This window comes from Spodoptera frugiperda, chromosome 30, assembly GCF_023101765.2.
Source record: "Spodoptera frugiperda isolate SF20-4 chromosome 30, AGI-APGP_CSIRO_Sfru_2.0, whole genome shotgun sequence".
Taxonomy (NCBI): domain Eukaryota; kingdom Metazoa; phylum Arthropoda; class Insecta; order Lepidoptera; family Noctuidae; genus Spodoptera; species Spodoptera frugiperda.
Window position 1 is genome coordinate 11,849,413 of NC_064241.1, and position 21,181 is coordinate 11,870,593.

At 38.8% G+C, this 21,181-nt stretch overlaps 5 protein-coding genes across 5 annotated transcripts; 2 read left to right on the forward strand and 3 right to left on the reverse strand.

Annotated features, from left to right (window-relative positions):
• The first annotated feature begins 131 nt into the window (after positions 1–131).
• On the forward strand, positions 132–7,360 carry LOC118270011 (potassium/sodium hyperpolarization-activated cyclic nucleotide-gated channel 3-like). Its single transcript, XM_035585427.2, has 13 exons — positions 132–807; positions 1,657–1,852; positions 2,257–2,487; positions 2,862–3,033; positions 3,293–3,407; positions 3,809–3,934; positions 4,178–4,276; positions 4,413–4,486; positions 4,669–4,786; positions 5,063–5,286; positions 5,884–6,011; positions 6,487–6,708; positions 7,225–7,360. The coding sequence occupies exons 1-12, from the start codon at positions 771–773 to the stop codon at positions 6,650–6,652; spliced, it is 1,686 nt and encodes a 561-aa protein (XP_035441320.2). The 5' UTR covers positions 132–770; the 3' UTR covers positions 6,653–6,708; positions 7,225–7,360.
• Positions 7,361–7,656: 296 nt separating this feature from the next.
• On the reverse strand, positions 7,657–8,241 carry LOC118270013 (transmembrane protein 258). Its single transcript, XM_035585428.2, has 2 exons — positions 8,097–8,241; positions 7,657–8,014 (listed from the first exon to the last, which is right to left on the reverse strand). Exons 1-2 carry the CDS (start codon positions 8,100–8,102, stop codon positions 7,775–7,777), a joined length of 246 nt encoding a protein of 81 aa, XP_035441321.1. The 5' UTR covers positions 8,103–8,241; the 3' UTR covers positions 7,657–7,774.
• Positions 8,242–8,559: 318 nt separating this feature from the next.
• Positions 8,560–14,209, forward strand: LOC118269604 (uncharacterized). The gene is made up of 3 exons (XM_035584788.2): positions 8,560–10,026; positions 10,250–10,489; positions 11,361–14,209. The coding sequence occupies exons 1-3, from the start codon at positions 8,877–8,879 to the stop codon at positions 13,379–13,381; spliced, it is 3,411 nt and encodes a 1,136-aa protein (XP_035440681.2). The 5' UTR covers positions 8,560–8,876; the 3' UTR covers positions 13,382–14,209.
• LOC118269606 (uncharacterized) lies at positions 14,165–15,248 on the reverse strand. The gene is made up of 2 exons (XM_035584790.2): positions 14,785–15,248; positions 14,165–14,564 (listed from the first exon to the last, which is right to left on the reverse strand). Exons 1-2 carry the CDS (start codon positions 15,038–15,040, stop codon positions 14,191–14,193), a joined length of 630 nt encoding a protein of 209 aa, XP_035440683.1. The 5' UTR covers positions 15,041–15,248; the 3' UTR covers positions 14,165–14,190.
• Positions 15,249–15,525: 277 nt separating this feature from the next.
• LOC118269605 (zinc finger protein 660) lies at positions 15,526–21,179 on the reverse strand. The gene is made up of 7 exons (XM_035584789.2): positions 20,631–21,179; positions 20,153–20,277; positions 18,795–18,927; positions 18,490–18,657; positions 18,127–18,303; positions 17,323–17,979; positions 15,526–17,089 (listed from the first exon to the last, which is right to left on the reverse strand). Exons 1-7 carry the CDS (start codon positions 20,959–20,961, stop codon positions 17,082–17,084), a joined length of 1,599 nt encoding a protein of 532 aa, XP_035440682.2. The 5' UTR covers positions 20,962–21,179; the 3' UTR covers positions 15,526–17,081.
• Between the last annotated feature and the right edge of the window lie 2 nt (positions 21,180–21,181).

Below are 21,181 nucleotides of genomic sequence, written 5' to 3' on the forward strand. Positions count from 1 at the left end.
CACCCACTTTTCACCATTGTCATAAGTCCCATGTAGTAGGGGGTGAGCCTATAATGTTTTAGTTCAGAAAAACTGATCAATGAAGCGATCAGCGCCGCCCATGGACACTCGCAACACCAGAGGAGTCACAGGTGCGTTGTCGGCCTTTTCCAGTGTCGGCGTAAGGGCCACTGATACCCCGGGCGAAAATATTGTGGCACCCACTTGAGGGAAGCAATATCAAGTGTTAGTTTTTTGCGGATCCCATCGGCGGCGGTATCGGCACCCCCCAGAATTTGTCGCCCTGGGCCATCGCCTCATCACGGCACATGCACTTATCGCCGGCACTGGCCTTTTCAAAAGGAGTATGCTCTTTTCTTGAAGGTTTGAAGGTAGTATCGGTTCGAAAATACTGCCGACGACAAGACAAGATAATTATAGAACGACTACAGAGGTTTCATACGGTGAAACAATAGATCGAACGCTACAACGACAAATAAAAAAAAGAAACTGTCAGTGAACGTGAAACGCACCCAACTTGATAGGAACATCAAAGAGTTAAATAAATATAAGGCCAAGAGTATAATAAAGATGCGGGGAAATGAGCAAGATGAATAAAATGATACAAACGTTGCCCTTATTTTTTGCTTATCGTACTTACTTATTAGATTAATAATATATCTTACAAGTCAAATTCATTAAAAACTTAAGTTTACTTGCATAAGTATTTACATAAACAAATCTGAAATAACAGTATATCAAGATTACTTCCGAAGAAGAATAAATACAAAATGCCGCACAAGAAACACAATTGCGATTTAAATCTCGGTAGGTAGTAAATGTAGTACTTATATATTACTTATTTTAATGGTATAAGGGTATAAGCCACAGAATAGTATAAGTCGGTAAACGAGTACGTATCACCTGATGGTAAGCAATCGCCACCGCCCATGGACACTTGAAACACCAGTGGCGTTATAAGTGCGTTGCCGGCCTTTTGGGGGTTAGGAATATAAGGGTTGTTGGGGAATCGAAATTGGAAAGGGGGGAATTGGACCTCCGGCAGAATCTGGTAATCTCACTCACACAACGAAACAACGCTTGCGTTGTGTGCCCATTCCAGCTGCGGATTTTAATGATGCTTCATGTCGGTGCTGCCCATTTGTGCTTGCTGAAGCATGGCTCTCCCACACTTCCAAGTACTTATACGATACTTCCTTTTTATTGCTACCCTGGGTCGCGTACTGCTCGAGCATACTAGCATATACCGTCATACCGTGGTGTCAGGCGTAAGGGTTTATGTATAGCAGTATACCTATGGTAAGATTTGGAAAGGCCTGAGTTTTAGTCCGCAAGAGTCCGACATTATTGGGGCAGGACGAGTTACATATTTGATGATTGCCATTTTTACATAAAACGTATTTTCCCGTACCAAGCGACTGCCTAGTGGGTTGCCGGGCCTCCGACTCGAAAAGCAGAAGTAGAAACGCGTTGGTTTTTAGTCAGTAAGAATCTGAAACTCCCTCTCGCCTCGCCCGAGGCGAGAAAAGTCAATGGATGATTTCCTCCCCCTTTAAAAAAAGTTCTACCAAGCAGTCTAGTAAAATTAAAAAAGAAGATATTTTTCTCGTAGTACCTACGTTATGCAAATAGCACATAACGACAATATTCTTCAAGGTTCTGACAGTATGCTGCCCAAAAAGACTACGCTACTCGGTCGCATGTGCCGTAGCCTGCGCAAGCTGGGGCAGATCACCAAACACCATCCGGAGACGTACGAATATTTCCGAAGCTATTCGGCCGTGGTCGCCGAACGACAGAGACAACTACTGGAGGAGGGAGGGAATGTTATACACCCTCTTAGCTTGTTCAGGTGTTAAATTTTACTGTACAGTACACATAACATGTCAAATGATCAGTTAAATATGGTTGGATTAAGCCTCATCTCCACTAGGAACATTGGTCGAGCGACATGTGTCCCCAGACACATCAAGCGATGTCGGACGATGTGGGGTGACATTTCAATAAAACGTTATTTAAAATAATTTCATTAGTAAAAATTAGTAAATTAAACGATACTTCGCATTCGAGAACCGGACTAGCCCTACTGAGTTTGATTCCCAATCCGCCTTCCAAACATGAGGATTGTGACAAATCCGCTCTTAAGATGTGCCCCTTGCTCACTTGTTCAGCACTTGTTCACTGATAGCTGCCTAACTGATAACGCTGACGATAATAATAGTAACTGGTGTTTGAAAAATGTATCTTTTATTTCAGCCTAGTTTGGATGTCCGTGATGATAATTATAAATCTAGCACACATGGTCTTGTCGAGCTTCCGGCTGTTTTTCATCCTGCAGTATATCGACAATCCGGAGATACACTGGTTGGACCTTGTAATGGTAGGCCTACAGCTCGTCTGCCTCGTCGATATCTTCATCAAGTTCAACACGGGATACTTATACAAAAGTCATTTCCATGTCTTTATGAGCAGGAAATCTATCTTTTGGTAAGTTTTTTCTTGTACCTATCCCAGCTAATCAGACTAGGTAATAAGGCTGGCAGATAACTTGGTAAGATTTTGTTATCATTTTTTTCAAGAAAATTACTTTATTAACTAAAAATACGCGAACGCGGACGTTCAATATTCAGCGCAACGTCGCCGCGTCTGCGCACGATGCTTGTGAGGATCAATCCCTGTGGGATTGGCGGAACTTTCTTATTATTTAAAATAAAAATTGCCAAGTTACGTGCCGAAGTCTATACTTACCTATAGACCTGATTTTTTTTTCTGTTATCACATATTTTCTGCTATGGCTTTCACTATTTTATGCTACCCTAATGTCTTGTCCCCTTGTTTAAAAGTAAATTAATTTGTCTCAGTCACTACCTTCGTCGATGGTTCATTGTGGACCTGGCGTCCAGCCTGCCAGGAGTCTACGTCCTCACTTACCTGAATACTGGTAACCGGTGGCTGCTGGTAGCTCATATGATGGCGCTACTTAGATCTGCTAAGATCTACAACGTTATTATTGATATAAAGGTCTTTTTGAGGGTAAGTCATATTAATTTAGTAAGTACCTAGCACTTTACCGCTGTTTTACGGCGTGAAGGATAGACGAATTCAAAAATGATTACTTAAATCGGACTGATACTCTGTAAATCAATATTTTCAAGCTTTAATTTTAACTATATTAACTCAGATTTTTATTCTTTATTGACTTTACGCCATAGATAATGCTCTTGCGTCCAGCGTAGTACATTCATGTTAGTCACAAGTGTAACCTAAAGTTGTAACATGTTTTTGTCTTCAGCTGTTCACGGAGTCGTATATCGTGCACGGTCTGGTTCGCCTGAGTATGATGTTTGTGTTGTCTTCGCACTGGTGCAGCTGCCTCATGTATTGCCCGGCTATCGTCGTCTACTACTGTCAGTATTACAATTAAATCACTAATGATTATGCTACCTTTGTACAGTGAATATACTGCAGCCCTTTAATATATAATAATACCAGTGAGCAGATTAGACCTTATATTAAATTCAAAAATACATGTTTTTGATCAAGTTACATTGAGTCGGCAAAAGAAGAAGAATCGGAGCTGCGGACTAGCTAGCGAGTTTTCCGCGGCTCCGGCTCGAAAAACAGGAGTAGTAACAGGGTGGTTTTTCGTCAGTAAGAGTCTGACACTCCCTCTCGCCTCACCCAAGGTGTGAGAAGTTATTGTATAATTTTCACCCCACAACAAAAAAACAGTTAGGATGTAGTACGATACTTATTGTGATGTTTCAGAATGTAAGTAAGTATTCGTTGTACCGTTTTCTCGTTACAGGGTCCGGAGAGATGCCGACACATTACAACTTCTACATGCGCATCCCCGGCACGAAAGACTTAATGGGACATGACCTGTCCACTCGATACAATAAAGCTATTATAATTGCTCTTTCCGCATTCTTTGGTACATATTTTAATGCTTATAATATATATTATTATTACAGTAGGTCCCTACACTAGACTTTTTCTCCTATTGGAGTACCTACGCAGACTATTTCGTCATCTGTTCATGCTTGCTCTTTATCAGGGACCATTGATCATGGGCTACTCATTTACATTTAGTTTTCGAAAATGCGCATAGCTATGTGATTCTTGAAACTTTAATAATAACAGATTTGATGATAACAGTAGGTATCATTGTTTTCAGGTACCGGCTTTACTATGTTCCGCTCAACAGAGCCAGATGAAATCTTGATTCATTCCGTGATCATTGTCTACGCCGCCATGTTTATGGTATTTACGCTAGGTAGGTCGGGCTTCAGTGCCTGCTTGCCTCATAAACTAAACTGATTTACTCGACAAGCAATACTAATTATGTAGGTAGCTTATTTTCTTATAAATATTTTCTATGTATTCTTAAAAACTTGTAATTTGTTTACCAGTTTACCTGATAAAAAGTTATCTCACAATCTTTGGGTCTACAATGCGGTACCAGGGACTTATGAATCAAGTAGAGGTAAGTTGCTTATGACACTTTTATTGGTAAATAGTTCTTAGCTACTTATGAGTTTTCAAACACCTGTGTACATTATGGACGCAATAAATACTTGAATAGGTACTTATGTCTGTCGATCAATTCAAACTATAGATAACTGAATTGAATGTTTAAATTCCTGAACGGAGTGTTTCATTCACCAGGAGTACATGAAATACAGACAGTTCCCGCTTTCCTTGAAGAAACGTGTGCGGGCATTCTACAAGTACAGATATCAGGAGCGGTACTTTAAAGAAGAGTCTGAACTGGACTGTCTTTCGGGTAAAATTGAAATTAATTACCTTGTTTGTGGATTGCTTAACGATACAGATAAAATATGCCTGCGCATTTGTCCGACTGACCTGACTTGACTTAACTGCACTACAGGGGTACCTATTGAGTTCAAATCGCAAGTTTTTATAAGTCTATAATTTGCGTAGATACACCGCATACAATTGAGTACCCACCATTTTTTTTCCATATTCAGTGGTACAATCAATTTAAGTCATTAATTTAGGGACGTAATTTAAGTTTTCTAATGGATTTTTCCTACATCAGAGGAATTACGTGATGAAATCAAGCTGCACACGTGTCGCACGTTGGTCCACAAGGTGAAGTTGTTCGAGGACGTGCCTGCGAGCGTGGTGGGCACAGTGCTGGGCTGCCTGCGCCCCGAGGTCTACCTGTCCAATGACCTGGTGGTCCGCGCCGGAGACATCGGCGACTGCATGTACTTCATAGCCACTGGGACTGTTGCTGTGTACTCCTTGAAGGGAGTTGAGGTGATCATTTTTCTTCAGACCTGTTCAATTACGCTGGGTTCGACTCTTGAGAGTTGACTAGAATCACTACGTATTTTTAAATAGGTAGATAGACAGTGCCGGCGTTAGGGGAGGGGGGGCGCGGTGAGGCGATAGCCCAGGGCGGAAAATTCTGGGGGGCGCCAAAAAAATTAAAAACTACTACTAACACTTGATATTGCTTCCCTCATGTGGGCGCCACAATATTTTCGCCCGGGGTGTCAGTGGCCCTTACGCCGGCACTGTAGGTAGATACTCTTTAAGTTTGGAACCCATCATATCGTGTTTTAGTCCAGCTTCGGTTGCGTTTGTACAGTGCCGGCGTAAAGGCCACTGATCCCTGGGGCGAAAATATTGTGACGCCCACTTGAGGGAAGCAATATCAAGTATTATTTTTTTACCCATCGGCGGCGACATCGGCGCCCCCCAGAATTTGTCGCCCTGGGCCATCGCCCCATCACGCCCAAGCAGGTACCAATTATGTCTGTACCTACTTAATCTTAAAATAATGTACAGACATAATTGGTACCTACTTACTTCACCTAGAATTTGTGTGCTACCTACAATGTGTGTTCGCAGGTGTGCCACTTGGAGGACGGCCACCATTTTGGCGAAGTGGCGTTACTGATGAAGGACAGCAAACGCATAGCCACTGTAGTCGCTGTCGAGATTACTCAGCTGTACCGACTTGATGCACTTGACTTCAAGTAACATTGTGATTTCATAAGACACTAGTACTTTAGTACTTAGTACAGTTATATTAGATCTTCCTTGAAACATCCTAAGGAGTACAACTTGTGTGTGTTCAAGTCTCGAGTGAATAGGTTGCCGAATCATCACTTACCTACCATCAAATAAGATGGGCAAAGACTATTCCATTACCAATAAAAAAAAAACATAAAAAGAGAATTATCCGGTTACGTAATCAACAACCAGTAAAAAGCACCAATACCTTATTGTTGTAAATGATTGAAGGTTCCTATACCAACCCTAGATTAATCAAACGGCGCTAATTGGATTTACATACAAAAAAATATTATACTCTTCATTAACAATACTCACGATTTTATCCCATGAGAGTAGGTAGGCAGAAACAAAATCGCACGGATCTCTACTACATTTTTTCCAAATATTATGTAGGTACTAGGTACCTAATACAGTTTTCCCTTTTACTCCATCCAGCCGGTTTGTCTTGTCCCACCCGACATTGTACGACCGCATCGAGGCGCTGGCGTCCCATCGCATGCACCAGACAGTGCTCCTTGATGACGCATTCCGCCGAGAGAGGGAACAGCACAACCTCGCCGAACAACTCTTTAACCTACCTAATGAATATACTGAAACTTGAACACAGTATCGTATCGAAAGTAAAGATGATGGAATGTGCCTTACAAACATAAATAAGTAAGTAGTTATTATGTATTTAGGCAAATTTGGTATTTTTGGACCCTATATTTAGGCCTTTTAAAAGGCCGGCAACGCACCTGTGACTCCTCTGGTGTTGCGGGTGTCCATGGGCGGCGCTGATCGCTTACCATCAGGTGACTCGTTTGCCACCTAATCCATAAAAAAAGGCGAATTTCGTATTTGTGGTCCCGAGTGAATAGGTTGCCCATCGTCGGGCACATCATCACTTGCCGTACCAGGAGAGATGATGGCCAAACGTTTGTATGTATATTTGTTACTCAATCGCGTCAAAACGGTTACGGATGGGATGAAATTTGGAACATGGATTTATTATTATCTGGAGAATACATAGACTACTTTTTATATTGCTGCCTATTGGTTTATATATTTATTTTGATAAAAAATTGTTATCAGGAACGCAAAAGATTTTTTTTTTTTTTGATGTGGCTGCGTGACCAGCTTTGTTTCAAGATATTCTCCAATATCTAATTTTACATTTTCTTTGTTTTGCAGATTTTACTGTCAGTACTGAAAAGCCAGCAATCCAGCAGATAGAAGCAGCAATAACAATTTTCCATCTGCTTTCAAATAAGAATCTCTTTTGATGGAAAACAAGTTGCAATGTTACTGCACTCGTTTATTCAGTCTTAATCTATATTACAACTATATTTTGCCCACAGCTTTACACATGTGAGATTAGCAGTTATTGTAAACTATACTCCTTCCTTTAATTCTGTCTATTACAAACCCCAGCAAAATGTGTTGCATAATTTTTAAGATCTAAGTGTAGTCACATAGATGACGGAAAGTGATTGTTTTATACTCTGTAGTGATTTTACATCTGTTAAGATTGTAGGAATGTGTTTGTGTTGCATTGGTAATTAAGCTAAGAATTGTTAAGTAGCAATAAAAATACAATAAACTCTTCGTAGATAAGTAAAACACTTGTTTTCTTAAATATAAAATTTATGAATACAAACAAGTATTAGGTTGAACAGAACCAATTTCGTGAAACACTCTCGGAATGCTGTACATAGCTTACAAACTAACTTTCTTTACAATATTACACGTATATTCCGACCCATAGTAGTAAGAAGAGAATCCCGAAGCCGGAGAATAGGGAGGCGACCAGCGACAATAACAATTCTTTGAACAGATCCCTCGATACTTTAGTGCTTGTAACTTCGTATACAAAGAACCACGCAGTGAAGAAAATCCCGATACCAAGGAGGAGAAGTGTGAGATGCGGGAAAACTGCCGGGTTGATCGGAGACGTGTAGCGCACCATCGATTCAATTTCCAGCTGAAAAAACAATGAATATTCTCAATACGAATCAAAATGTAACTGCACATTATAAGATATTTTCCAATAAGTATGTACTCACACTCATTTTGCAGTATTTTTCTTTACTTTAAATTAGAATTACACGACACGATGCTAAACACTGTCATCAAAGGGATACGTCAGTCAATTTGCCGGCCATCGACAAGTTTAAAAAAATAAAAACGTCAGAATGTATCATAGACTTTTAGTAAACGACTTTTATTTAAATACATGGTGACTATAAATTAATCTACATAAAATAAGAACTTAAATAATAAGTAATAAATAAATATGTGCAATTTACAATAAATGCTGCTGAAATAAAAAAAAAAAGAAATTTATGATTGACAGTTATACTTTAATACCTTTGCTAAAATAGCTATGATATTGAATAGCTGAACGATTTATACACATTTTTTATATTTTCATATGATTTTCATTAAATAAAACGTAAGAACATATTATATTTTTTAAATCTGATTATGCGTAAATTCTCACCTAACCATCTGATTTCACAGATAAAACATGATGTAATATTGATGTTTCTTTCAAGCCGTCAAAGTATTCTGTCAATAGTGTCAATGATTGAGCAAGTAAAAAAAACTCCAAAGAGACCATGTAAAATAATTAATAAAATTGTTAATAATTGAGTCTCATCTGTTCAAAGTTAAACATTTTAACCTCTCGTTTTGTTTATTCAAACAGCTGAGAGTTCAAAACCATCACAATGGTGATCATCACATCGCATGGGTACAGCTGTTTTGAAAAGCATTGTTTTGCTTTTATTTGTATCTTCAAAATTAAAATATAGGCAGTTGCAGTGGTCTTTGTGTCGTCAATCATGTCGGGTAGATGCTTCCTAATGAGTGTAAATACCATGCCAAATCAAAGGTTAAACGAAGTGAAACCTATGCCCAAGGAGAAGGTCATGTCTTATGAAGAAAAGTCAGTGGGATCGACTCCATTCTTCAAGTGTGAAGCCTGTCCTTACATGGCTCTTGCAGAGGATGATATTAAGTTCCACCTATTCACTGTTCATCCTGAATTAGCCAAGAGCAATGGTCTTGCAGATAACATTCAAATCCCTTGTCCTGGCTGCACAAGTATCTTTGACGCTGAGGAGACTCTCAGGACACATCTACGTAATCATCACAAAATGGGTTTCAGAGACGTAAAGAAAATGGTCAAAAGCCTAGTACAAATAGCTCTCAAAAATGCCAAGTTAAAAACAGAAAGCACAAATGGAGAAGTCTCGGATACAGGACAAGTTGTCACCCCTCCACAGAATATAGCCGATATAAAGATACCTCAAGTCATAGAAATAGTTCCCGATGCTGTTAATATCAATAACAACTTGCCAAAAGGGGTGGCATATATATCAGTTGATGAATTACATAAAATGAGTACTCCGAACTTTGAAAAGGTTGATCCTAAAGAAATTATACAGGAGGCTAGTATAAATATAGTGTATACGAATGAGACTCCACAGTTTGTGAGTGTATCTGATGCAGGAACGGTGAGCCAGTCCTGTAATGTGATACCGGTGACCACAGCACCTCCCGACTTGATAGCTTCAATACCACCGGGCTCAAGTTCCATGGAGGCAACACTGTCACCAACACAGACTAAAGATTTATCACACATTCCATTACTCCTTAAAGCTGACCAAGTTACAGAGGAAGTCAAACCGAGTAGCATAGAGGTGCCAAAGAAGGGTGGAACAATGTGCTTAGTGAATGGTTGTAGAACTTGTTTGAAGGAGGATCAGACTCTTGCATATCATAGACAGTGTCATCAAAATGGTAAATTAGTGTGTCCAGAGTGTAACAAGGCGTTTCCTGCGGTAGATGTGCTGCACACCCACTTGTGGAAGATCCATGAAGTGGATATGGAACTGCCAACCTGCGATGTGTGTGGCTTCAAGACATATAATAGATACAGGCTTTATAATGTGCACATGAATTGTCACAAAAAGCTGAAAGACTTCATATGTGAGTACTTTATGTTATTACTTTGTTTATGAAGATTTTATTGTTTTACAGTCTCCAGTTTAAAATATGGGCTTTAAGATCAATCTATATTTAACTCTATAACAAAACATAATTCACTTTGTATTATTTTTTCCCAATCGTATTGATTAAACACAGAGCCTTATTATTAGTTACCAAACACCAACCACCATTTCTTTATAATAATGTCAACTAATTGTTACAGGTCCAATATGTTCGAAAGGTTTCAAAAACTCCAACCAACTTTCCAAACATAAGCTCATACACAAGGAGTGTAAGACTCCGTTATGCTGCTCCATCTGCCAGCGCCAGTTCTCCAATGAGCGCAGACTGAAGTCTCATGTTGCTGAGGTCCATGATAAGATCAAGCCTTACAAGTGTGAGATGTGTGATTACTCCACGGCCAGGAAGGAGCAACTCAAACAGCATTTAAGGTCACACACTGGTATGTATCTGCAATGTTCTCGGCAATTACCAAAAATATCTATTATCTAACTCTTCTACTGATGATTTAAAACTTAATTTTGTTTATTTCTGTATTTAAACTTCGTCTTTTAAAACATGCATAGTTAGTTCTCGTTCTCGCAGTGACGTAGCGTGTTTTGACGGGGCCCCGTATAACTCTTCTTTTTTTTTTGGTGGGAGAAAATCATGTACCTTGTTACTTTTTCCGTCCTGTCTCTCAAGCCTCAAATCTTACCTTAACAGGGAGCTTATGTGTGGGGCCCCTGAGGACCGGGGGCCCCGTATAATTGATACGGCAGATACGGCGCTAGCTACGCCCCAGCGTTCTCGTGATATTCTCCAGAGGAATGTGCTGAAAGTTAAAAACTTTTCTTCATAAGGCAGTTGTCCCACCGGCAACGATGAACGAGTAACGAGTAGAGCTAGAACTAGAAACGAGTTAAGCGAGACGTGGCGAGCGAGTGTGTAGTTCTGATATTTGTGTAGCTCGGCTACAAGCGAGTGTGCGAGTGTGGCGGGCGATTACTCGCATCAGTACGATTACTGTAGAAAAATGACCACTGGTTGCTCGCTCGGCGTGAGTTTTAATCGCTTGGCGAGTGTCGCCGAGCGAGTGTTATCTGTCATAGCTCTTGTCGCTTAGCGACAAACTAGTGAAGCGAGCACTCGCCGGCAGTGTGAACAGTCAGCGATCAACTATTTGTATATGCATCTCTTTTGTTTACACGGAAAGTATATCTATTGTACATTTCTTGAGCGAGAAAATAGCCGATAGTTAGTCGTTCACTCGCCGTTGGTGGGACAACTGCCTAAAGCAGGCCAAAATATAATTTCATTATGCTTCTTTCCAGGAGATAAACCGTATCAGTGTGACCAATGCAACTACAGATCGGCTGACCACAACGGTCTGCGCCGACATAAGAAACAGCATTCAAAGGACAGTGTCTACAAATGTAAGCATTGCCCGTATACTGCCATACAGTCGACCATGTTCACCTCCCACATGATCTCCAAGCATCCTAGCGTCACCGATGCTGACGTGTACCGCTGCCCGTACTGCCCCTTCAAGTGCATCAAGAAAGATAAGTACTTCCAACATCTCACCACACATTCCGACAAAGAAGGAATTCAAGTGCTTATTGAAATGAACAAAGTCAAACCAACGTGGACAATACCACCTAGTGAAGCAGAGAAACCAAGCGAAAATCCCACTATTAACCCCGAGCCAGTAGAAGTATCCCCCAAACCTGTCAATGAGATACCAATAGAAGTATACGACTGTGACAACTACGCAGAGAACTTGCCGCAGAACTACGTGAAGAATTTCTGTAACACGACAAGCAACAACACTCAGCAGCCTAACTTCAACGCGCAGCTAATGGTCACCGACCTCAGCAAGGAGGACAACAACTCCGACTGCCTCCTTTCCGAAAGCTCCAACGATACGATGATGGAAAGGCATCAGTACCAAGCGCAACACCCGTTGCTTACTTACGATGGCAACCCGTCCAATCTACACGGCTTCCTGAATACATCTGGGTCAATGGAGCAAAACCTTCTGCAAAATAATAACAGCCCTCATACGTCCAGTCACTGTTCCATACCGAACAGCATTAACAACAACATCATGGCCAACTTCCCGATTAGATTACCTCCCGCTCCCCTAATATCGCTGCGCAACAATATAACATTGAAGCCTAGCGACAAGATATCCCTGCCTGGAGCTAAAGTAACAGGAATCATAAAGCCGACGCAGATCTTGCCAGTACCTTCGTCCAGCAACTCCCCTGTCAACATATCCATGGATCCAGAGGGAGTACCGAGAAAGAAACCCAAAATATCAGTGAAGAGCAATCTAATCCTGAAGGGTCCAGATCAAGAAAACATGTTCCATTCACAGCAAAAGATGGCATTCAGGAGGCTGGAGGACAATGAGAGGTTTGGGCTGGCTAGCCCCGTCACCTTCAACAACCTGATCACGACGCAGTTCATGCAGCTGCAGCCTCAGCCGTCACTAAGTCAGTCTCCGAGGGACATAATGGTGTATCCTCAGGAGCCGATGATAGCGGACGCAGTGAACACGCCAGTCGATACCGAAATCAGCAATAACCCCCAAATATTCTCGTTCAACCAGCAAATTAATGTGAATGCCATGACGATGCTTCCACCGCCGCAAAAGATCCAAACCAATGACCCCAGCTACATCAAATTAGAGAGCACAATAAAACAAAACACGCAGTCGCCAAGTTTGGAAAGAATGTGTAATGCTAATCTTTTGAACAATTCTGCTATAACCCGCGAATATAAGGCATCACCGCCGCTTGAAGAAATACATAAGAATATTAGCGAAATTAAAAACGAAGTAAAATCAGATTCGTTCTATAACTTGCCGATCAATAACGAGACACCAAACCCCCCTGCTATATCTTCGATGGACAATTTCTTCCTGGACAACTTGTGCGCGGGAGAGAAGTATACATCCGGGCTCATGGATCTAACTGGCGTCAGTCTGCAGCCGATATCAGACGATCAGAATGATGTGATAGAAATCGATGACAACTCTGACGACAACAAGCTCCTGCCACGGCTAGACATATACTACAATTTGGAAGGGTTGTATCCGCACAATGACTTCCACTTCCTCCTGGACAACGAGCCTGGCTTCCAACCAGACGATCTAAACAGGATGGTCAGTGAAGTGCCCAGTATTAACCAAAAGGATTTGCTGGACTCTGCTAGTGAAGGGAATGTAAGCACTGCAAGTGAGAACCAAGGTTGTACTCAAAGTGTAATGGATCCCATCATGAATACCACGGTGCGACTGACCACTAACAAAATAAATGTTAAAAATATTGAACTCATGAAGAATTAATGAGATTTCCATTTGCTCTTATGAATGTTCCCTCTGTGATGTAGTTAATACCTCCCGTTACTTGTTAGGCAACATTTCTGTACTATTGTACATAGTTATGTGTAATGTATTTTAATGTGTAGCTATACATACGTGTATATTTTAGACTAATCAATGTAATTTACTAGAATATTTCGACTGGGAATGTAAAAAGGAGAAAATATGTTTGTACCTAAAATCGGTAGGTATAATATAAAAATAACATGGCGCCAGTAAATCGCCGTTAAGCTAGGATTAAAATAGTCGACCCTATTATATATTATCTGCATAGATCTGCCTTATTGATCGCATTTGCGAGCACTCGACCAACTAGGCAATTGTTGTAAATAACTATTTTTAGGCCGGTATGTAAAATGTAAAAATAATCATGTATCATTAAATAAAGAGAATGTTGCCTAACAAGCATCTTGTTGTTGTACAATGCGTTTAGCGGCTCGGGTGTCACCAAATGGGTAGTTTCCTCGGTCAAAAATAAATCATTTCGACTGTTCTGTACAATAAAATATTAAAAAAGAATTTCACTTCCATTCAATGGTTACAGATTTTTTTCTAGATGATTTTCTGGAATTAAGTTTACTATTTGGCACAAAAAAATTATATAATGACATCATAACTCACGATCTATAAAACTCATAGAAAATCTAGTTTTTGACATTTCGATAAAAGTATTGCATTTGACTAAGTGGAAACTAGCCCATTCTCATATTTTCTAAGACCGAGATAATATTTTTAAAAGACTGTTAATCTTAATCATTGTAAATATTTATTTATTAAATGGAATGTGTTATACTTTTTGTTTTTTCATATACTACAATGAAGTCCCCGCTGTTTCTTATTTCTTGGGACTTGTAGAGGGTCCAAGTGTCAGTGACGTCATTGAATGGCTTGGGGTCTGTATGGACCGGTTTCTCGTGGGGCCCGATGATGATCAGCACATTGCCGTCGTAATACTTGAGGTAGTTATCAAAAGCTTTTCGATTGTTGAAGTAACAAAAGAGTAGAGCAGCGTTTTTATTTCTCTGAATTATAGAGATTGTCTCCTTGTCCATTTCTGCGGACGTGATATGTAGGGGTATGAAGTTCGGCGGGGCGTACTTGCAGCTCCACCACGCCCCGTCTACTTCTATGCCCGATACTGGCACGCCTGCAATGCAAGGAATGCAATTATGTACATAATTTGTTGTGCACTATTCAATACAGCTCAATAATATTTGATTATTATTTTAAAAAGTTACACTTGCACCTAATAGCCAGCCTACGAAATGCAATGCTACAAAAAATAACGTGATTACTCCAGTTTTTATTTTTTGTGTGAATTTCACAGTAGAAAAATTGGACAAGTAAAAATAAATTGTAAGTGTTACCAGTAGCTTGAATGATCATCCACTCTAGAAGTCCGCTGCCACAGCCGATGCTCACGATCCTGTCACAACGTAACTCCGCCAAGCAATTTTTGACAAAACTGAAGTTTTCTTCACTTGGGTACACCCACAATACTTTATTTCTCTCCGGATGGTCATGGTACCGAGCCACTATTTCCCTCCACTTATTATCTTTGTACAAGTCTCGTATATCGGCGACTATGTCCATAGTGCAGAATGCGGACGTCAGTAGTAACATTGACTGTGAACTACGAATACACCGGGCTTGCCCGAGCTTACATAACACCCTTCCCTGTGATTTATCTGTTGAACTACTTAGCAGAGATGGATTTAGGATTGATAACGGTTCTACACTAAAATAAAGAATGAGAAAGAGTAACAGTAATGCAATGTGTTCTTGAAGATTGAAGGCATTGCGGAAATGTATTTTGGTACACAAATATTCTTATAAATATAATAGAGAATTATATTTGTTTTATGTCAATGTCGTAGGTATTTATTTTTGGGAAATCTATAAAAAAAAGATAGCGCACAATATTAAAACGTACATATTACGAAAGCCATAATATAATATATCATCGTTGCGTAGTATCTAAATCCGTCTCTGTCAATTTCCCTAATGCGTTACTAGAAAAAATTGGCTGCAACCCAAGAATATTGTTTCAATTGGCAATACATTCAGGTAGCGATCACAACTGATAAATGACAATAAAACATACACCGTATCTTTTCAATGCATTTATTTGTCTCTAAATTCATGTAAATTACAAATATTCATACAAAATATAGCAAAATACAGATACGAATAGTATAAAATATGCATTCCATGTTACAGTGACGATCAGTTTAATATTAATGGATGACTAAACGGCTCGTTATTACATTATGGTACTAGTAACGCGGCTCGTCCACTTATTGCCTATATTTTTATCTAGCTACACGATTTTTTACACAATTAATTATAAATGAAACTGTTCTACGGGATTTCGTAGTATAGAAAACTTGATCACAGGCTTGATTTATACAATTGCGTAAAACACCAACACAAGAAAATGTGTAAAAATTCTGAATTATAAGAAAATGCACCTTTACAAAATTGTGTATTACCAAAACAATAATGTAATTGTCTGTTAATTAATGTTACTTATTTATCTTTGCAAATGTAAAGTATGTGTAAAAAACATACATCACAACCTTAGTTTCGTTTTGATTTATTTATTGTAGACAGATTGTTTTGTTGAAACTTTTTGGCGGTAAATTCCAAGCCGCCATGATTGTTTATTGTTTTTTTTTTAAATCGGTAGGACGAAGTGAACGAGTTTATGCGACATGGTACCTCACAATAAATGTTAAACATCAACTTAAAATACGTGAGATCAACTTACATCGGAGATCATGATCTTCAGTCGACATTTTAATAACTAATATTATATATTTCATTTATTTATATTTTGTTCAAAGTTCCAGACTCAAAATAACAGATTTTTATCACATAAATATAGTTTTGGCAGACCAATATAACAGTGTGAGCATTTATTTGATGATATTATTAGAACAAAATTTCATTGCACAAGTTACATTTCCACTAAAATTGTATTATTCAAAGATTGTTGTTTTATATGCAACCTTCTTAATCCTTCCTACCCACATTACAATCAGTCTCTTGCCCCATTAATTCAGTCCCAACATTACCATTAAAAACAAATTATTATTAAAACCACTATCGAGATCAAACATAAAAAAACAACATTTATTTGGTCCTCTGCCGGAAAATACCAATTCATAATTTCAATATAAAACATTTTGTATAACTTGTTAAAATCTGATTTCATATATACACGGATAATATAGTAACTGTAGCAAATAGTATGTATTGTAGTGTTACCTAGCCTAACCTAACGCGTCTTGGACGCACTTATAAACCTAGTATTAGTAACATTGACTGCTTCCTATCAGAACAGAATCATTAAACAATAGTATACACTAGCACGAAATAAAAAAATATATTGAAAAATATTTTAACGCGAATTTTAGTGCTAAGGGCAATTATAAGAGTTATTGAAACGTGAATAACAGTTTGTTTATTGCTAAAACTTACTAAGGGTTACTTGAAAAATGTGAAAGTAACTCAGTAGCATCAAAAGTAATCAGAACACTATGGATAAAATGTACTTAAGTTCTTGAAATATATCTTAATATGCATTAAATACATATAAAATTGGTTGTATACTACCACAATAACTGCCTTTCCCACCAACCCTGCTTCGACTCAGCCTTCATTATATATCTGCGAAAGAAAAACATATTATTTTACAATAAAAATGGTGGTTACTTGACTAATGCCCGAATACTCAAACGCTACTCAATTTTAAGACACTCTCAAATGTAGTATTGTCACTATCAATTCTTTATAAAATGACAGAGATAGCACGATATTTAAGTACAACTTAAAATTGAGTAGCGTTTGAGTATTCGGGCGATAGTACCTCAGCTAGTTAGATGTGGCATTGATGGTCTTACCTATAGAAACGGATTGCTTCAGCTTCCTTCTCCAATGGACTTCGGGCCCCGAATCAACATTCGGCTCCTCACTATCCTTCTTATCTCTGTCTCCGTACAAAATCTTCTCATACAACGTCTTCTTGTCCTTCGGTGGAGTACCCAGATCCAAGTTATTCAAATTAGTTTGTTCCTCCAATTCTATCATCTTCCGCACGTCTATCGGCGGTAGAGGTATAATGGAAGCTTTTCTAATTTTATGTACGTACTCGCAATGCTCAGGGGAATTTGCCACGGTTTTTTCGACAGTAGCAGTTTTATTCCCAACGATCACGCTCTGCCGCGCATTGTTAGCGACCAAAATGTACGACTTATCTATCTTTTCATCTTCGTCAGCGTTCTCTTGCTTCTTGTCGGTCTCATGCATATGTTTCTGCATCAGTTCGTCTGGTAGAGGTGGCAGTGGGTTCATGATCTTTAGTTTGAACTTCTCGTCCTTTTGGTAGTCATCAAGTTTAGTGCTATGTCCATTGGCTTGGATCTGCTTGAGGATGGTCTCGTCGCAATCCACCGCGGTTGCAGGCACGTACTCCGGGTGTGTGTTGCGGATGTGGCGCTCGAGGTTGTCTTTCCTTCTGAAGCGGCGGCTACATACTTTACAGCGAAAGGGTTTGGAATCTGAAACAAACGTTAACGTCAAAACTACAAAAACGCTCCTCTAGATTTGAAATAAATACCAAGTGTTTTTGCAACTTATAAAAAAATGTAGAGTATTTTTTTTTACTTTGCCTATTTGTCAGTGTGAATGTTAATGTAGTATCGTACCTGTATGCACGGCGGCGTGTCGTCTCATGTCCTTCCCGGAGTGGAAGGCCCGCGGACAGCGCGGACACTGGTAGGTGCGGCGCGAGGCGCTGCGCCCCGCCGCGCCCCCGCCCCCGTCCCCGCCGCTGCACCCCGGGCGCACGCACCCGCCCCAACCGCCGCAAGCGCACTTCCTTTCTACGACATACTACCATGCATAAATTGGAACAAATTGTGGATCACACAAGGAGAGTTGTTCCATGCGGAATCAAATCGAGACTAATTAATTATTGTTGCTCTTAATCTTCATCTTCAATTTCTAGATTATTAAGAGTATTTTTATAGGCTCTTTTAAATACATAACTTTGATCTTAACTGGCTTACCGTGTTTCCGCATATTATGTTTCCTCAGATTGGAACTGTCTCGGAACCGGGTCCCGCAGGTAGGGCAGGAGAACGGGCGCTCGTCCGTGTGCGTGAGGCCGTGCTTACGTAGAGACGAGAGGTTGTTGAACGCCTTGTTGCATTCGTTGCACGCAAACTTCTTTTCCTCTGTAAATAAATGTACAAATTATCTATATTGAAAAGTTTGTGAGTTTCAAAAAGCTAAGCTAAATGTATACATAGTGTTTGAGTTGTATTATATGTTTTTATTGAAATAATTAGAGTAAAAATATTGTAATACTCACTGGTATGCTTCAACTTATGTCTCTGTAACTTGGACATCTGGAAGAATCCCTCGCCACAAACGTCACACGAGTATGTGCGCTCATTGCGGTGTACACGCATATGGTACTTGTAATGTGACATGGTTGCAAATGTCTGAAATATACATTAGAATCATTCATTTACTTTTTATTTATTTATTACACTTCATACATGTATGTAAAATGGACTTAATGTTTTATACAAAATTAGAGGGAAATGTACATAATTATATATCTAATCAATCATTTCTACCATGTAGCAAATACAGAAGAATCCGTTTATTATGACTCCGCCTATATTGACCAACCGGTTATTATAACGTAATTGCATGACGAAGTTTGGTTTTCATATAAAATTCTTTATAAAAAAGTCGGATATAATGACTTCCCTTACAGTGACATGCCGCTTTATATGACCCATTTTTAATAAATTATGTCCGGTTATAATGACCGGCACGATTCTTTACCTTCAATAATGTTCGTTAATTCCCGACGACGTTCGGCACGTGCCTAGTTTTTGTTTTGAATCTCAGTGAGTCCACATTGTCCACAGCAATATTGAAAATGATAATTTGACTATAGCTATGTCTTCTATACACAATAGTGTGAGAGTCTGTTTTTACAATAAAATGAAGAAACAAAAGCAGACAAAAATTACAGATTACTTACAATAAAAAATACACTTGTATGTGTTATTATAATAATCTGCTGATTACGTGCAATTTTGATTTTGATTTAATATGGCCTTACAATATATAAACATATGCAAATATACTATGTTTCTGTATTAAAATACTTAATACATACATATTTACATAAAAAGATTTTCATTTATACATAACGCTTTGTATGACGTCCGCTTATTATGACGTGTTTGTCAATTCCTTTCGATGTCATTATAAACGGACTCTACTGTACAAAGAGATGTCATAACTGGATTTACCTTTAATATAATGCATGACACTTTACAGGAAGAGTGGGATGTTACAAACCACACACCTCCCTATTTTCCAACATGCAGTCCCATACTACAAAAACATTGCCAATTGTCCACATTCTAATGTGCCACTTTCTGAACACTTATAACTTGTGTATATTTAGAGTATTAAAGTAACATAGTATTTTTTTACAACTGCAGGATTTATTTATTCTTAAATATATAAATAAAGTTCAGCTTTAATCATCACACTCAAAACTAATTTTATTTTATGCATTTTTTTATAGGAAAACTTACATACTAATTCCCTTAACTAATGGCTTGAGCACTTTGTTAAAGCACCCTTAACACAGGTTGATAATAAATTAATAATATGCTAGTTAGCAAGCTACTCTAACAATACCTTGTTGCACTCTGGACATTGGTATGGTTTCCGCTGCCCATTGCAGTAAGCATGGTAAGCCACTTGACTAGGAGCATGGAACTTCTTCTTGCACACAGTACACAAAAATGTTTTGCCGTTTGCATCTGAAACCAAACAAATGAGCAATCAGTGTTTATTTTTAAAGTTGATCAACATCACCATCATTGTCATACCAGCCACAAGACTTCCATTTTAACAGTCAGTTTCATAGTAAAATTAATAAAAAAGATCACTTAATAATCTGGATAGTTCCTTGAAATATGTTATAATTTGAATGTAAACTTCTGATACTATCTCAGAGATATTTTCAGTTACAATTCCCAATAGATAATAACTATATCGAAAAATTATTAACATAAAAAATAATAAAGAGTATCATTACATTGTTTACAAACAAATCAGCTTTTTGACATTCCACCCAATATGGCTAATGTTCAGAAACTGTTGTGCATCTTACCAGTTTCCACTTTAATGTGTGATGTTTCCAGTTTCTTTTTCTTGTAGAACTCGTCGTAAACCTCACTCTGTACCTCCTTATCCAGTTCATCATAGCACTTGTCAGTCTCCGGCAGCGGACTATCCTCCGCAAATTCCTCGTCTAAACTTTCGTTCAAACCTTCTTCAACTCTAAGACTCGATTTCTCACTAAGGCAAGCTTGGCACCCAGTCTTCTCATGCAGCAAACAGTCCATACATTTCACATGACCACAACTTTCAGTTACCAGCCGGTTATCAGTCGCATTTACAGGCTTTTCATTGCAGCAATTCGTACAAACTTGCGGGTTCATATTGTAAAAACCTATCAGAGGTTATCCCAGAACTAAAGTGTACACTGCTTTTAGAAAATATTTACATCACAAGAATAACACGAAGAGTTTTATTTATGTTTAAAAATGACATTGCAATAGTACTATAATCTTAAAAACACATCAAACAATATTTCCTTCATTTCGCGAAGTGCGAAGCTAAAAATGCTAATACGTTCAAAAACAAGATAGATTTCAGAAA